Genomic DNA, 17,893 nt, shown 5'->3' on the forward strand with positions numbered 1-17,893 from the left:
AAATATTTAGGTCAGGTTTAGGTAATTAATTTTTTTAGAAAGACATAATTTTTCATCGTAAAATTTTGTCTCTACCCACGTGTTTACGAATTGAAAATAGTTCAAGGATGCAAGGAAAATACGTTGTAAACAAACTTTTTTGTATTTATGACGTGCTTAGAGTTTTCTTTGTGATCTGTTTTAGGGATTACTATTTTAGAAAATGTACTGTATAAAGTTGTTTTTATAATTTCTTGTCCTTCATTTGTCTGTTTACGCGGTCATGATGAAAATAAGACAGTCAATTCGAACCAAATCTGATATTATTGGAATGTTTAAGTGCGAAATAAATTCCAAGAGTTATGACCCAATTTAAATTACGCCGAAATTCTTGTACTAACGTATCTCTTGCAAGAGCTTTAAAACAAAAACATATACTACATATTCCGTTTGAGAAATAAATATATTTTTAAATTCATTAAAGTACTATTTATTTAATTAAGTTTAAATTAAAGGCAAATAACCTTCTCACTACAAATTATCGTCCTAGTAACCGACAAACTGGTTTTTGCACATACAACATTGTCAAGATCCTCTGTGAGATTATATTGCAGTGCTAACCTTTGTCAACTGTGTACATTTTGATGAAATGCAGTGCTCTGTGTAAATAATTTAAAGTTTTTTATTATCTTCAGTATTTACAATTGAAAGAAAAGTCGTGACATACTTGAATGAAAGGATTACAACCCTGGGTATGTGATTTCTTCTCAACTTTTATGTCTTTTTTATCCGTCTCAATCCAGTGAACTGTATAAATGATAGAGGCATAATTATTATAATGCCGAAGATAATTTCAGTGAAGATATTTATGTTGTTTCTTTAATAAGCGGGTGAGAGTCATTGACATTGCTGGTGACTCAGTACAGTGTTTTGTTTTAATTTTCCCTTGAAATATCTAACATTCCAATTTCAAAAATAAATACATCAGGGACAACTCGTGCTTCTCTTATGCCCGGTTCCTATATTTGAAAAACGATCCGTTTTAGTTACGAATAGTAGTATAATTAACCAAGCGTAAGCGAAAATCGTTCCTATAAAAAACGTCTCGTCAAGCAACTTACCGACGGCTTCCTACTGACGGATGGGAGGGTTACTATTAACGAACGGTAAGCATATTGTATGGAGAAGACAGTTTATCGCGTTCCTATAAATATTTTTAATGTCATTATGCTGTCAAAGTTACTATTCGTATAGCATTTTGTTTACCCGTCGATTTCGGGCGGTTAAATTCTTACTATTTCATTGTTTCCGCTTCAATATCGAAATGTGGAGTTCAGATAGTGATAGAGAAGTGTTTAATATTATATCGAATTTCGGAAGAAGATAGTGGGCGTGAAAGAGTATATATTATAGAGAAGGAGTGGATTTTTTTGCGACCCTGGATTCTCACGAATTTCAATTGAGATTTCGACTTGATAAAGAATCTGTTGAACAATTACTTCTTGAAATTTATCCAGACGTACGAATAAAAGGAGCCAGGTTAGTTTAATGGAGGCATTAATATTATACCAAACACGTCTAACCTTATTACATACCTAATTTATGTTGTCATTTCAGGAATCATGGGGTATCTCCATAACATCAATTACTGTTGACGCTGAGGTTCTATGCTTTAGGCACAATATCGATATCAGTGGCAGACCTATTTCCCTTGGTCACGGCATCACGCGTGAACGGGTGGACCGATTTCGATAATTATTTTTTTATAATGTTCCTTGAAGTACGAGGATGGTTATTATGGAAAGAAAAATGAAAAATGATGAAAAAAACATAAACATGTACCAAGGGCGAAGCCGGGGCGGACCACTAGTATATATATATGTGTCTATGTTTGCAATGTAGAAATCAATTTTTTAAACATTGTATTGTAAATAATAAAAAATAAATAAAAGTACATAATAAAATGGAATAAAAGTTTTATTTCTTTATTACAGTTTAATTTTACACAGTAATATGTAACTACATAATATATGCCAAAGAACTGTCCTGTGATTCTTACACGACAACCCTCCATCGATTATCATCTTCTATATTATATTCCTTAACGCTGTAATAGGCTCTCTGAACTAAATACATTTTTTACATAAGATTTACATTTAGCACTACCTAACAAATTCTTTTTCTACCGTATGTCTAGATATATTGCTTAATAATATACAAAAATTAATTAGTTATTGTGTGTTCAGTATTTCAATTATTGTGTGTTCAGTATTTCAATTATTTCTTCATAATATTTGTCCATCATCCTTATTATGTTTGAATTTTTTGGCTGAAAATAAAAAGTTTTCCTGGTAGGTATTTGACCAATTTTTGCATTAAATGTGTTGGTCAACGAAGTCCAACATTCATCCTTTAATTTATTCGTAGAAGCATTAGTCTCCTTACTGGTTATAATAATTGAGCAATCTCGTCTTTACTCATAGCCTTCTTCGATTTCTGTAACAGAAATATATGTTTGACTTTAAAAGTGTCCGAAGCAAAAAGTAAGCGGCAGACGATTTTAAAGAAGAAATATAAAGGCGTACTTACCGGCGTAATATCCATTTTTAATAAATATATAAACAGTGGTCGTTGTATTGTTATTCTTTAATTATAAAACTTGACAATGAATCATCAATCAACAATGAATGACAATAATTTGACAACTGACAAGCAATGCACGCGTGCGCGAGAAAAACGTTCCGTTTTTGCTTTCTGTGTAACGCATTAGGTTGTTTAGAAGGAAAATTATCACGCAGATGTCTACAAATATATAGTTCTTTAGTATTAGTTCTTTATTAATAAGAAACTTTATTCTTAAAGTTTATAATTCGGCTGTATATTTAACTTATTTTGTCCTGAATTTTGTGTTATTTTAATTTCAATTTGGCTTATAACGAAACGCACATCTGTGAGTGAAGAGGGCTCGGTATTTTTATGACCAACGGATGTCCGTCGATAGCACGTCAAGAAATAAAATTGTGGAACGGTAATAACGACTCGTAGTTAGTTCTAGAAAAACGGATAGTAGCTTTGATACTATGACGATCCGTTGAATATAGGAACCGGGCATTAATTTATCAATTTATGCCCGGTTCCTATATTTGAAAAACGATCCGTTTTAGTTACGAATAGTAGTATAATTAACCAAGCGTAAGCGAAAATCGTTCCTATAAAAAACGTCTCGTCAAGCAACTTACCGACGGCTTCCTACTGACGGATGGGAGGGTTACTATTAACGAACGGTAAGCAATGATATTATATATAGAAACAAGAGGTAGATACGTTACCAACGCACCAAAACGTAAACCGTGAATTGGTCCTAATTGGGACCAGTGGAATCAGTCAGATTGTGACTTGTCACAGCGAACGTACATGCTGATATAAACGTTAAAATTATCAATAATGCCTTCTTGTGTGTTCAGAAAGTGCACAAATTACGATAGTAAAATAAAAAAAGATAGAGGAATATCATATCACAGGTAAATGTATTAAAATATTATAATTTTAGAGCAAAAATAACAATTTGCAATTATTAATGAATGACATTTGCTTGACACTTGTATTGAAATAATGAAAGGGATAAAACATTGCTTCAATCACTAGTGTGACAAAGCTAGCGCACACTGTGTTCAAAGATTATCATGTAGATACGATTATTGAAAATAGATTTTTTATTAATTTCGATTTGGGTAAATACTTGATAATTTTTATATTTAAATCCACACAGTGCATGTAATTAACAAATATATCTATTTATTATATACAATGAAATCGTGATGGCAAAAATGTTTGTTTGCAAAAATGATGTTGAATATACGTATACATTAAAGAAAAGATTATCGCTACTGACGAAAAATGCTATTTGCTTTTCTGTAAATAGCTATTGAACATACATTTTATTTGTGTTTTAGATAAAAAAGGCTTATACTTCATCCTTTCTTTTATTTCATACTTTTTTTCATCTAGGCACCACTATTATTATATCCTACAAGTTGGAGTGATGACCTTGTACGGGTTCCGGGAACTGCCTTGAAACGAATAGCGTAAGATCGGTCCGTATGGAGTTCTATAAGGAGGACTATGCTCAGCAGTGGGTGTTTATCGGGTGAAATGATGATGACCGAAAACGAACACCACAGCTAGTTATAAATGCTTAATACAGTTATATCTCCAAAAAAGTTTTTTCATTTTAATACAACTTCATAATAATAATTAAATAGTAAATGAAATTGTCACATTTGTTTACGTGTGCAGGAAACGTAACATCTATAACATTGAACCTTCTGTGTCGTTAGTCTATGCCAATTGCCATGGCAACTATTTGTTTATTTATATTTAATTGGTGAATTCTTGTGACTTTTGCTTACACCTGCGCGGAAGTGACAAACTATCTTTGTCTTTTTTGTTTATATCATTTTATTAGAGCCATCTCTCTTATACAGTCTGTCAATGTAATAAATTAAGTAAAATGAAACTTGTATTTGTGTGTGCCTGACACTGCATAGGAAGCATTTTTTTGGATATCTTGTGAGTATATAACGTATCTATACATAAAATATCATTGACGGTAAGCATATTGTATGGAGAAGACAGTTTATCGCGTTCCTATAAATATTTTTAATGTCATTATGCTGTCAAAGTTACTATTCGTATAGCATTTTGTTTACCCGTCGATTTCGGGCGGTTAAATTCTTACTATTTCATTGTTTCCGCTTCAATATCGAAATGTGGAGTTCAGATAGTGATAGAGAAGTGTTTAATATTATATCGAATTTCGGAAGAAGATAGTGGGCGTGAAAGAGTATATATTATAGAGAAGGAGTGGATTTTTTTGCGACCCTGGATTCTCACGAATTTCAATTGAGATTTCGACTTGATAAAGAATCTGTTGAACAATTACTTCTTGAAATTTATCCAGACGTACGAATAAAAGGAGCCAGGTTAGTTAAATGGAGGCATTAATATTATACCAAACACGTCTAACCTTATTACATACCTAATTTATGTTGTCATTTCAGGAATCATGGGGTATCTCCATAACATCAATTACTGTTGACGCTGAGGTTCTATGCTTTAGGCACAATATCGATATCAGTGGCAGACCTATTTCCCTTGGTCACGGCATCACGCGTGAACGGGTGGACCGATTTCGATAATTATTTTTTTATAATTATTCCTTGAAGTACGAGGATGGTTATTATGGAAAGAAAACATAAACATGTACCAAGGGCGAAGCCGGGGCGGACCACTAGTATATTTATATGTATGTCTATGTTTGCAATGTAGAAATCAATTTTTTAAACATTGTATTGTAAATAATAAAAAATAAATAAAAGTACATAATAAAATGGAATAAGTTTTATTTCTTTATTACAGTTTAATTTTACATAGTAATATGTAACTACATAATATATGCCAAAGAACTGTCCTGTGATTCTTACACGACAACCCTCCATCGATTATCATCTTCTATATTATATTCCTTAACGCTGTAATAGGCTCTCTGAACTAAATACATTTTTTACATAAGATTTACATTTAGCACTACCTAACAAATTCTTTTTCTACCGTATGTCTAGATATATTGCTTAATAATATACAAAAATTAATTAGTTATTGTGTGTTCAGTATTTCAATTATTGTGTGTTCAGTATTTCAATTATTTCTTCATAATATTTGTCCATCATCCTTATTATGTTTGAATTTTTTGGCTGAAAATAAAAAGTTTTCCTGGTAGGTATTTGACCAATTTTTGCATTAAATGTGTTGGTCAACGAAGTCCAACATTCATCCTTTAATTTATTCGTAGAAGCATTAGTCTCCTTACTGGTTATAATAATTGAGCAATCTCGTCTTTACTCATAGCCTTCTTCGATTTCTGTAACAGAAATATATGTTTGACTTTAAAAGTGTCCGAAGCAAAAAGTAAGCGGCAGACGATTTTAAAGAAGAAATATAAAGGCGTACTTACCGGCGTAATATCCATTTTTAATAAATATATAAACAGTGGTCGTTGTATTGTTATTCTTTATACCCGGCGCGGCCTAAGATGATCCCTATGACACTGACAGTTATTCTCAAGAGACAAACTTGTAATGGCGTCACCATTAAATTAGAAACTTAATGGAGGCGTCTAAAAATGGCATTTATTAATTTTTACGTAGCTTTATCCTATTACAATGATATTCCGTTGGAATTATAACAATCCTTATCATTTACGAGAAATTATATCAATCTGACTTTACGTTTACGTCCTTCAAAACTTACATCGTTGGCATTTATCGACTAGTGCGGAAAGTATCGATAAACAAATTTCGATAATGGAAACGAGTTCACATTTTTTCCATGCTTAAGCTATAGTTCATTCACTATTGAATGGAACAGAAGCTCGCAGCATACTTAATTAATAATTACCGTTCGCGTTAATTTACTTACCTATGATAATATAAGTTTTTTAGAAAAATTAAATGGGGGATTCCATTTTCATGATAAAATAATATACACTGTGTTAAACGGGTTAAAAATTACGAGAAAATGATAAGGTGTATTTTTATGTTTTGGAAAACTTTCGTTTTACTTACCGTTTCGTTTACATAATAGACGTTAAAAATTCATTTTATAATATTTGTAAAAACATGTTTACCGAGGTGGCTGAATGCAAACCACGCCTTTGCCTATAAAATAGTAAAGTATCGCCACGATCCATCATACGAGCAATCACTAAGACGAACTGTCATAGGGATCATCTTAGGCCGCGCCGGGTATAATTATAAAACTTGACAATGAATCATCAATCAACAATGAATGACAATAATTTGACAACTGACAAGCAATGCACGCGTGCGCGAGAAAAACGTTCCGTTTTTGCTTTCTGTGTAACGCATTAGGTTGTTTAGAAGGAAAATTATCACGCAGATGTCTACAAATATATAGTTCTTTAGTATTAGTTCTTTATTAATAAGAAACTTTATTCTTAAAGTTTATAATTCGGCTGTATATTTAACTTATTTTGTCCTGAATTTTGTGTTATTTTAATTTCAATTTGGCTTATAACGAAACGCACATCTGTGAGTGAAGAGGGCTCGGTATTTTTATGACCAACGGATGTCCGTCGATAGCACGTCAAGAAATAAAATTGTGGAACGGTAATAACGACTCGTAGTTAGTTCTAGAAAAACGGATAGTAGCTTTGATACTATGACGATCCGTTGAATATAGGAACCGGGCATTATAGTGAAAATTCTCTCTTTACGAATCTTAATAATATTATGAAGAAAGTTATTGCTAATGATGTGGGAGCAAACAAAAATAAAACCAATAGCGGACGATCATAGGCGGTTCCTAAAATATAACTGTTAAAAGAAACTGTTACGCGTTAGTTACATAATATAACAGTGACGGATGTAGGCTATCTGTTCAGTGCAACAAACGGCCAGCGTATTGGCAGACGACATTGTGTATTTCTTATTTGAACTATACTCGTTGCAGTGTTTTTGTTATTCTATTATAGAATCAACAATGACGCTTGGGAATGCCTCAGTTACGGTTCCCATGTGTGCTTCGTGTTAGTTACTTCCTGTGCTTTCTCTAATTTAAAAGGCAATATCAACTACCACAAGAGCTATAAAACGATCAATAAAAATGGGAGTTTCTCATAGATACACATCCGATAGCGTCGTTATGAACTGATATTAACTATCTTTAATAGACTCAAGAATAACATCCATACTAATATTATAAATGCGAAAGTATCTCTGTCTGTCTGTCTGTTACTCAATCACGCCTTAACTACTGAACCAATTAGCATGAAATTTGGTATAGAGATATTTTGATACCCGAGAAAGGACATAGGATAGGTTTTATCCCGGATATCCTACAGGAACGGGTTTTTCTTTGAAAACGCGGGCGAAGCTGCGGGCGGAAAGATAGTAAAATATAAAGCAGGTTTAATTCATAAAAAAAGCTTTTTAATATTGAAAAAAGACTAAATTTAAATATATGTATTGAACTTTAGATAAAGGGAGTGAGGAAATTGTGGTTTTATAGCAGCTAGTTACTTATACAGGTAATGAATGCTTGTGTATTGCTTTTACTATAATAGTGATTTGCTTATACTTTTTCGATATACATGCGTACTCTTCCGCAGCGGAACTCAATAATGAAACAAATACACTAATGTAGTTACTTTTAACTAAACTAACTGCTGTATCGAAGGTCATGGAGCTTTTAAACAGGAAACATATAGGTCATCTCAGCGTCAATCGCTTGTATCTATTTTCATCATCTTTAACTGTCGACGTTAATTCAGATTCTTGGCATATGGTTCTCTGCCAAACTGACCGTAATGTTTATATGATTACAGTTTTAAACCGATTTTGATAATGTCAATTCAAGGGTAGGCCGTTGATCTTTCGAAACTGACCTCAGTTTTACAAATGTTTGTGCAGTTTATAATCAAAATTTTCGGTTTATTTTTTTTTTTTTTAAATAATGTAATTTGCAATATGTAATCATAGTAATGCTAGTAAACACATAATGCAATATGGCGACTAAGAGAACTGCTATTAATCAAATTTTCAATTAAAACCACTTTTGGCATAGTACAAGATGTACTTGTAAATCTCAATGTTTATAGTTTCTGATGTTAAGCTTTGAAGGTCCAACGAACGTCACTCTTGCGTGCACTTCGACATCTACGTAAACCAAAATAGTCGGGCGGGCGCGACTGCCCAGCGACCGATTAGCAGCCGCAGTGCGTTCGCGGATCGCTCTCACGCCGGTTCTATTTCCACCGATGTCCCGACGCATCCCAACCCGCTCGCGACAATAATACTGCACGCACCGGTGAAATGGCACTGGTCTTTCAACGCGGGAAACGCTTCCGCTAGGAAACACAAGTGAAACAAATCATCATGCCGCACCTTCACGTTACGCCCGCCCCCCAGGGTGGAAACCCCAAACAGCTCAGCATCAAGATACCCGATCAAAATAACAACGGAAATTGTACCCCGATTAATGGAACACACGCTACGTGCAATGGATCAAATACACCGACTAATGGGATGCTCTCACCTAATTACAATGGCCCACTTTCGCCGCCGATACTGGATGCAACACCTAAGAAACCGCCGAAGCCACCTGTCGGACGAGCCATATTGCCGGTAAAGAAATCAAAAACGCTACCGATTAACTTTGAAGAGAAGGTGCCACAAAAGATACCGCCAGTCTTGATGAATACTAAAAAATTGTTTGTAACGAAGCCTTTGAAAGAAATCAAGACTATTCCTCAGAATCCCTCTGAAAATACAAATCTGCGTATAAAATCTCCTAGTCCGTCATATAGACGAAGTTCATCTGCATCGATAGAAACTGGTTCTATAGCCGAATTAGCTAAACGCCACATTTCTGCTAGTAGTATAATATCGCGATCACCTAGTCCATCATATAGTAGCATCAGAAGTTCTGCAAGTCAATATTCAACATGCAGCAGCAACGGTACTTTTGTTCCATTGTCCCGCTCTTCGAGTATGAATTCTACGCTCTACAATAGAAGCCCTACCCCTCGCAGAATGTACCCGCAAAGCTGTGATAACTCTGATAACGTCAATCTAAAGGAATTAAAATCAAAAGAGCAGGCACCTGTTGTTTTTGATGCTAATTTATCGTTTGTACTGGGATGCAAGAAACAACCGGTAAGGCAAAAATTCAAACCTCAACCGGCTTATTTAGAAGAAGGCACATCTTCAAATTATTTGTCCAGCAAAATTGATAATTTTCTTCGACGCACTGATCATATTATGGACGAATGGCGCCGATTGGGGCACAAGGATGAACCGGACTTGGAAATGTATTATGACGGAAAGAAGAGAAAGGTTGGAAGATCTAAGTCAGCAACAAACATCATGATTAAGGGGTTTACATTATTCAGCCGTACTGGAAGCAGAGCGAGTAGCGTGTGTAGATCTTCAAGAGGAGTATCTGAAGACAGAACAACAGTCTCCGAAATGGATGAGGTTAGTGAATCATCGCGTTCATTTATGTTCTCAAGAGGAATGTGATAAGAATATAAATAATACGAGATAATAAATTACTTGGAGTATTTCAGTACATATAATTTCACGCGCTAGCAGTGGCGTTTGGAAAGGCCGTCATGCCGCTATTACAGCATGGAACAACGCCTGCCAAACTTTTTTTTACTGTTGAGTGGCACTTATGATATATTCTCTTAATGCATAAAATTCTTGGCAATCTGTTGTCATGTCTGCTAAAAAACATGTTTACATAGATTCCAAACAATTTACATTTAATTATTTGTTTAACTATCCTAATCTAATCGTGTTCTTTGAACATATAATGGGTAAATGATTTTCATTATTAAAATGTTTGCCATTCTGATTTAATGCGTTAATATTTCAACATCAAATGCAGGATATCCGTACCAATATTATAAATGCGAAAGACTTTACGTCCGTTGCGTTTTCACGGCTAAACCACAGAACAGGATGAAATATGGAGTGAAAATAGTTGAAGTTAAACATAGGCTACAGGATGAACTAGAGGATGAAAGTTTTTGCCCAAGTTTATGACGGGGAGTGAAACCGTTATATTACTCAATTATAACATAAGAATGCATAGATATTGTTTCCAAGAGTTGTACCAGTTGCTCTATATATTAATTTAACCGAAAGGAAATGCCCGACTGCATTTGGCACACGACGTATGCAGTTAATGCAGATCAATCAAATCTTTGTTACAGTGAGACCTCCCACTCGGTACGTCGGCGGTCCAATTTTATCTTTAACTGAATTATGACGAGCTCGTTAGTGTCCATTCATATTCATATAATTACTTTCACGTAACGTAGGTACTTGTAACGCACGCGCGTGTATTACGTGCCAAAGAGAAGTATTTGAAGGTTTCTTTCTACGCTATCGCGTATTTTTAATTTTTGCGTAAGAAGAAATTGTACAAAATGTTTTTTAAATATCATAAGAGTGTTTTTAAGAGTACCTACTACCTACTCTGTACGCGAAGATGAGGAGTTCCTCATTTTAAGTAATTTAGAGGGAAGCTTACTGGGGTTCCAAAAATACTATAGTAAACATTTACCGATGCGTTTTACAAAATATTAATCACCACTAGTTTATAAAAGGTATTCATGCATCCACAAAATTAAATAGTTAACGATCGTAAAATACACTATACAGACCATTCAAAAATTATGTCTGTTATTAAAATATTGAAGTACCCGTTCGTATCTCACGTAATAACGTGATGCAACATAACAAGTATCGGATAATCTCTACAAGTGTTACATGAGAGCGAGCGTTTACACCGTGTTGTGTGTCATTATCATATTTTGTTTGATATCATGATTATTAGTTATGAGTCAATTTATAGCTAGCTAGCCGTGCAACCCGGCTTCACTTCTGGAATGTGGTATAATTTAAAAATTTGGTCGTACGAACTTCGTGGGCATGCACAATAGTTTGTTTAAGATCATCACATGATCAAATTCATAATTTACGATTCTATAAAAAAACAGACAAACGTGTATTTTTAAATAGATAGATTTAAAATGGTAGCGCATATGAAAGTTAGTTGTATCTCGATGAGCAGTTTTGTAACTGGTACGGCAGCTGGTTGCAACGACTGAAATATAGAGCTAGTTTTACTGGAGTGTTGTTGTTTTACTATTACGATGAGTTTAGACGATACAATCAATACATTTAATGCGACTGATAAATTAGTTCGATTTATAGATTTTTAATAGATCACCTTTTGAATTACAAAAAAATTCAATGTGTCCACATTCTATACGATCGTTTTCGTTGGAAGTTGGAATTCAAGAAATAACCTAATAGTTATCTCTTGAGTTTCAACTTGTTGCCATATACCTCAGCGTAGTAAGTGTTTATGCTAGGAATAATATTCATACACGGTTTCTAAAGACTAAAGCTTTCATTCAAAGACTCTACTATATAGGTAACATATTATAGTAAATAGAACCCTTTATATTGTTATCAGTTTCCTTTGCGAATTGTAATAGCGCCAAAATGCATGTATACTTTTAGATTGCATAATTGTACAATGTTGTTGACTGATATATTAACGGGTTTGATGAAGGACGACCGCTGATTAAAAACTATTTTGTTTTTAAAACCCGTTTAAAATGTAACCTTCGCGAATATTGGCAATGTAATTACTATGTTACAATTTGCACTTTTCATGGCCATGGGTAATGAAGTTTTTACATGTTTTGGTATTTTGGATTACTTATTGGAAAACATTAATTTTAAAAAAGTAGTAGTGAAAAACTTTTTCTGTGTATGAATATTAAGAAAATGATAACATAAAAATGTCAAAAAATCAACCAATATTACTCTGTAAAATGAATTAGAACTTTTTATTAGCAATGTGCGACCTACTAACATGTCTAAAAACTCAGATTTATGGAATCTGTTGCGGATATCCCAATTAACGAATGTCTGTTTAAGAAAATGAGGTTAGGTTTCTTGTACATTAACACATTAAACTTTTAGTGCTTTTAACATATTATAATTTGTTTCTTTTTAGTTCCACGCATAGTATTTATGACTAAATCTACACCAAACAAACGATGGTTTAAGAATTAAACAGTATTTTGAGACAACTGAATCGGTTCGGTGTACAAAAATTGATAGACATAAACATCCATTTAAAACGCACGCTTCATAGTAAATCTACTTATGAAGTGGAAAGCTTTTCAAATAATCTTTCGAGGAATTTAATACAAGAGAAATTAAACATACAAATTTAGTTTTCAAAATGCATTTTGTGAATAATTATATTGGTACACGTTCTGAATCTAAGACTATCGGGATTGTCTATACTTTATTTACATACGATGCTTACGATTCTACCTGTATTGTATAAATATTGATCTGGCGTTATTCCTATTGTAAAGTTACTGGTGACTATGAATACGAAATGCATATGATGAATTAGGTATTATAATATTATCCTGTATCAATATTTTACATACATCACTACTATACACTATATACTTCCATAAAACAACTCATGATCTGGATGAAGTGTGTTTAATAAAAGTAAAATAAGACGATTCACACATATTCCTTATGTTCTTTGAATTCCAACTTCGAACAAATCATATTATCATAATATGTTATTCTTCATATATTAATATTATCCCCATTTTATTAAAGCTATCCGAGGTGGGCGGCGAGTTGGCAGAGGAGCGAGCTGCGGCGGCGCTAGCCACCGAGCGGGCTGACGCTGAGGCGGCTGAGCGGCTGCGCATCGAGCGGGACAATAGAGAGCTGCTTAATAACAACCAGAGGTTGCAACAGGTATGTGATAAATATTCGTTGATGGGGTCTTATTGTCTACTTGTTACATTAGTGTCTGGGCCGCGTGGTTTCATTCGCAAACGAACTATATTTATATAGCTTATATTACATTGTTCTGATTCATAAACTACATTATCAAAATTTGTTTTGTGATTTTCATGTGAAATATTAATAAACATATATCCACATAAACGTTAGATCCGTTAATTTTTACATGCGAAAGTTTGTAAGAATATGCATTCTTACAAATTTTTGCGTTTGCGTGCGTATTTAGTAGGATGATACGCAGATAAGTTACAACACTTGGCAGTGTTAAAACTTATGGATATATTGTATATTAAGTAAAGTGTTGCGCTTTACAAGAGTCGGTTTAGCCTGAAATCGTATCGCTTCATCGTACCAGTCTGGTGTATCATAACTAACATGTCCTCTCTTGCAGGCATCCGAACGCCTCGAGCTCGAGCTCCTCCACTGGCGCGCCTCCGACGGCGGTGGCGCAGAACCCTCCGACTCGGAGGGCTCAGAAGCAGAAAGCGCCGGGGACAAGTACAAACGTCGCTGGGAACGAGCTCATCGGGAACTACAACTATTGCGAGCACAATTGCGTCGCCAGCACGAGGATGACCTCGAGCAGTTGGTGTCTGTCAAGAAACAGCTCGAGAAAAAGGTAAGGAAGTTTGCAAGACTTTATAAATAGGATTATAAAAGAGCAGAAGAATAGCAAAGTATCGATTCGGAAGGCTCAGAAGCCGAAAGCGCGAGACATAAGTACAAGAAAGATGAAGTATCTGGGGAAGAAGTTCAGTGCAGAGGAATGGTTGTGGTGGACAATATTTTATGGAATAATATTTTGAAGTACTAAAGGATAAATAAACAATTTTTCTCTGCTATGGAATACACAGACCTTAATTTTTAGATCCTAGTCCTAGTGCCTGTCAATATTGCACAAATGTTATTGGCATCGTAGCACATAATATATTGAACTGGCGTTATGCCTATTGTAAACTCACTGGCGCCTCTATTTGAATACATAAAGTATATAATTATAATATTGTCTTAGATAAATATTCTCAGACAATATACCTATAAAATTTGTGTACAGGCAGAAAACAATATTATTGTTGTATTTACTTTTGTCTAAACAGGCCATTCTATGTATATTTGTATTATTTTATACAAAACTAATTCATAATACTGCCAAATAAAACGTATTTCGATTTAATTTTGGTAAATGGTATGACGCAAACGCCTTAAATTCAATAGCATTGCGATTGCAATTTCCGTTTCCTTTAATGCAAATGAAACAACAATCCGAAATTTATAAATCAGGTTATTTATAGTATCTGGAAAGCGTATTTAAGTTTGCAACTGCTCTTATAATATGTATAAAAAATATTTTACTTTTCCCAAAACAAAATTCAGGTCACGATAGGTCCGTATTTGTTTATTTTATCTGTATACGAAACTCAGTTATCTCCTATCCATCCTTGATCGGTCGCTGATGTTGATAGCGTGATACATTTTATGATATATCTCATTTTTATCATCATATAGCTTAGTATAATGACGCGTTTCTATACTTATACGACATACGTGTATAGTTCTTTTCTAGTTTTGTGTCCAATAGAATAGTGATGGAAGATGATAACGAAGAGGTCAGTAAACCTTTTACTACAGGGGACCTATTTGTATGCGTGTTTTATAGAAACGTTTCGATTACTTGACGTGCTGGCTTGGCTCCAAATTGCAAGATCGACGGCTGATCGCAGCGAGTTTAGCAAATTAACTATTGAGTAATTTATATCTTGAAGATTCCTTCATACGGCATTGGGCAACGTGTAGAATATAGATTTCTGTGTTTGTTTCTAGTTGCAGGTTGTATTTATATTTTTTTCTAGAATCTGTGGATAAAAATTATTGTACTGTTAAGATTGACGGTTATAATATACAAATTTTTTGAGAAAGTTAGGTATCCTAAGTGTGTTAGGCAAAGTCATTGTTTATAGGATAATTTTGCAATATGTTTTTATGGTGATGATCTCTCTGACCATTTAGACCAACCAGAGTTATGTTCTATGTTATTATTTCATTTTAAATTCCATTTCCTTTTAGGTTCAAGATGCGTATGAAGAAGTGGAGGAGCAGAGAGCGGTTGCCGCGCAATGGAAACGCAAGTTACAGAAACTCACCAACGATATGGCCGACCTACGATCATTATTGGACGAACAGGTAACTACAATTTTCTTCATTTGTTTTCTGGAATTCATCATTCAATTTGAATTATTTCCCTAATTCCTCATATAATATTTTATACTTATTACTTTTTATTGAATTCTTGTAGCTGTTGCTTTCACGGTAGCTGTTCCATGTGAATGTTTCTTTCGGACACTTAATTAAATTAATTATATACTCCTTTATGTTTTGGCTTGTATCGTGTCCTTGTTTATTTTTTCTGAACTCTGCACTTCCATTTACAAATCTGGTGTCTTTTTTAGTGTCCATAAGTGCTAAAAGATGTTTTACTGACCACTAAATGCCTAATATTGTGTTCTCGTATCGCAGACGTGCCGCAACAACCTGCTGGAGAAGCGTCAGCGCAAGTTCGACGCGGAGGTGCAGAGCTCGCAGGAGGAGCTGAAGCGCGAGCGCGCGGCCCGCGAGCGACTCGCGCGCGAACGGGACCAGGCGCACGCCGAGAAGTACGCGCTCGAGCAGAGCCTCTCTGTGAGTGTCGTGGGGGTGGCTGGTGTGAAAGTGTGTGAGCGAGGCATTATGATGGGTTAGAGGGTGATCATTTACGTAAGTGCAAATAATGAGTGGATTCAAATTTGTAATTCTCTAACTCTTCGTGTTGTGGTATACCATTTAATGTTCAGAACGCGACACTGCAGAAAGAGCAGAAGTTTTTTCAGCTTTTCTTCGTGTTATTCGACCACGATGCCACAAAGCGACGTGGTCGAATAACTTGTCAGCCACAACATGAATTTCCGCGATATGGTCTTTTTATGATCGCACATCAAGTCATAACCGTTTTCAATACAGCCATAATTATAGTCAATCTCGCGTTTTGAGTAAAATTGTCGCTCAATTAGCGAATTTGGTCTTTATTTATCATGCATAAAGTAACGTTTTTCTAATTACTGTATTCTCCGTAAACAGGAAGCTCGGCTAGAGATCGAGCTGAAGGAGGAGCGGCTAGCGGCGGCGTCGCGCGAGCTGGAGCAGCGCGGCGGGGGGGGCGACGAGCTCAGCGCTCTGCGGCGCGCCAGGGCCGAGCTCGAGCGACGCGTGCGCGACCAGGAGGAGGAGCTGGACGACCTCGCGGGGCAGATACAGGTTAGTGTCTTTGTTGTATAGGGGTACTGCCATTATTGACAACATTTCGTTTTTTTAAAGCCATGAAGAAAAGATTGTTATTTTTGATCTTATTTGAATTAAAAAAAAACAAGTAGATAAAAAGTTTGTAATGTTCTCAATTGGGCAGTCTTACGCATCGCATATACCTGAAGAGTAGCTAATAACAAGATGCAGCAGTTCGACGCGTCATTGCGTTGCACTGAAGATCGATAAATAAAAATTGATGGAGAGTTTTCCTCGTCTTTCCATAAATATTTATTCTTCTAGTAATGTACTACATGCAGTAATTTATTTAACTTAATTTATTAAACATTTAATATGGCTTTATCAACTCTTCAAATATCACGACTTGAACATAATTATAAAATAAAAATTGGTTGTCTGTAAAGTCCTTTACTGACGATAGTTGAACGTGACAACGTCTGATTGTGCTTCTTTTTCGCTCGTTCCGTGCTCTCGCTTGCATTTCAAGCTTTACGGAACGCCTCAGAGCGAGGTAACGCCGCATGAGTCATGTTTTTTCGTGCGTGCAGCCGGTTCTATCGATTTATAGACGTTGTCACGTCAAAAACAATAATGTCGTTCACAGTTACTGGAGAGTTCGAAACTTCGAGTGGAAATGTTGCTAGAGCAGCAGCGCAAAGAGGCTCGTCTCGAGGCGGCCGCGCGGGACGACGAGATGGAGGAGACTAGAGCTAATGCCGCTAAGAAACTTAAGAGTTAGTACATTTTTTATCTGCAATACTAATATTGAATAATATAATTAGCCAAATTCATGTAGGCAAGATATCATAATATTTAAAATGATTTTATATTACAAACAAATTAAATTTTCATCTGGAAGCCTTATTTCCATAAACAACGTAAAGAATCAAAATAACATTTCGTCGTCAAATTTATTTAAGTTTAGTTTTTGACGTATTTCACAGTGCATAAAATTATCGAAACGAGTACGTAACAAAGAACTGTTAACCCCAAAACTAAACTTTCATAATTTTTTCCTATTGCAGTACTAGAAAGCCAGCTAGAAAGCGAGCATTCAGAGCGCAGCTTGCTTCTGCGTGAACGGCATGAGTTGGAGCGACGTCTCGCTGCGCTAGAAGAAACCGCAAGAGCCGAGACTCAGGAACAGGTGCAGCTCGTGCATAGACTCAAGAGGTGAG

At 35.1% G+C, this 17,893-nt stretch overlaps 1 protein-coding gene across 3 annotated transcripts in view; it reads left to right on the forward strand.

Moving 5' to 3' along the window:
• Positions 1-17,893, forward strand: part of LOC123700220 (unconventional myosin-XVIIIa) — a 162,767-nt gene that overhangs the window by 139,130 nt on the left and 5,744 nt on the right. For all 3 annotated transcript variants that reach the window (XM_045647369.1, XM_045647371.1, XM_045647370.1), the window contains 7 exons: positions 13,230-13,373; positions 13,813-14,040; positions 15,486-15,602; positions 15,936-16,097; positions 16,533-16,709; positions 17,320-17,449; positions 17,741-17,888. In XM_045647369.1, the coding sequence (XP_045503325.1) occupies positions 13,230-13,373; positions 13,813-14,040; positions 15,486-15,602; positions 15,936-16,097; positions 16,533-16,709; positions 17,320-17,449; positions 17,741-17,888 (1,106 nt within the window). The remainder of the gene's footprint in view (positions 1-13,229; positions 13,374-13,812; positions 14,041-15,485; positions 15,603-15,935; positions 16,098-16,532; positions 16,710-17,319; positions 17,450-17,740; positions 17,889-17,893) is intronic.

The sequence above is a fragment of the Colias croceus genome, chromosome 19, assembly GCF_905220415.1.
Source record: "Colias croceus chromosome 19, ilColCroc2.1".
Taxonomy (NCBI): Eukaryota; Metazoa; Arthropoda; class Insecta; order Lepidoptera; family Pieridae; genus Colias; species Colias croceus.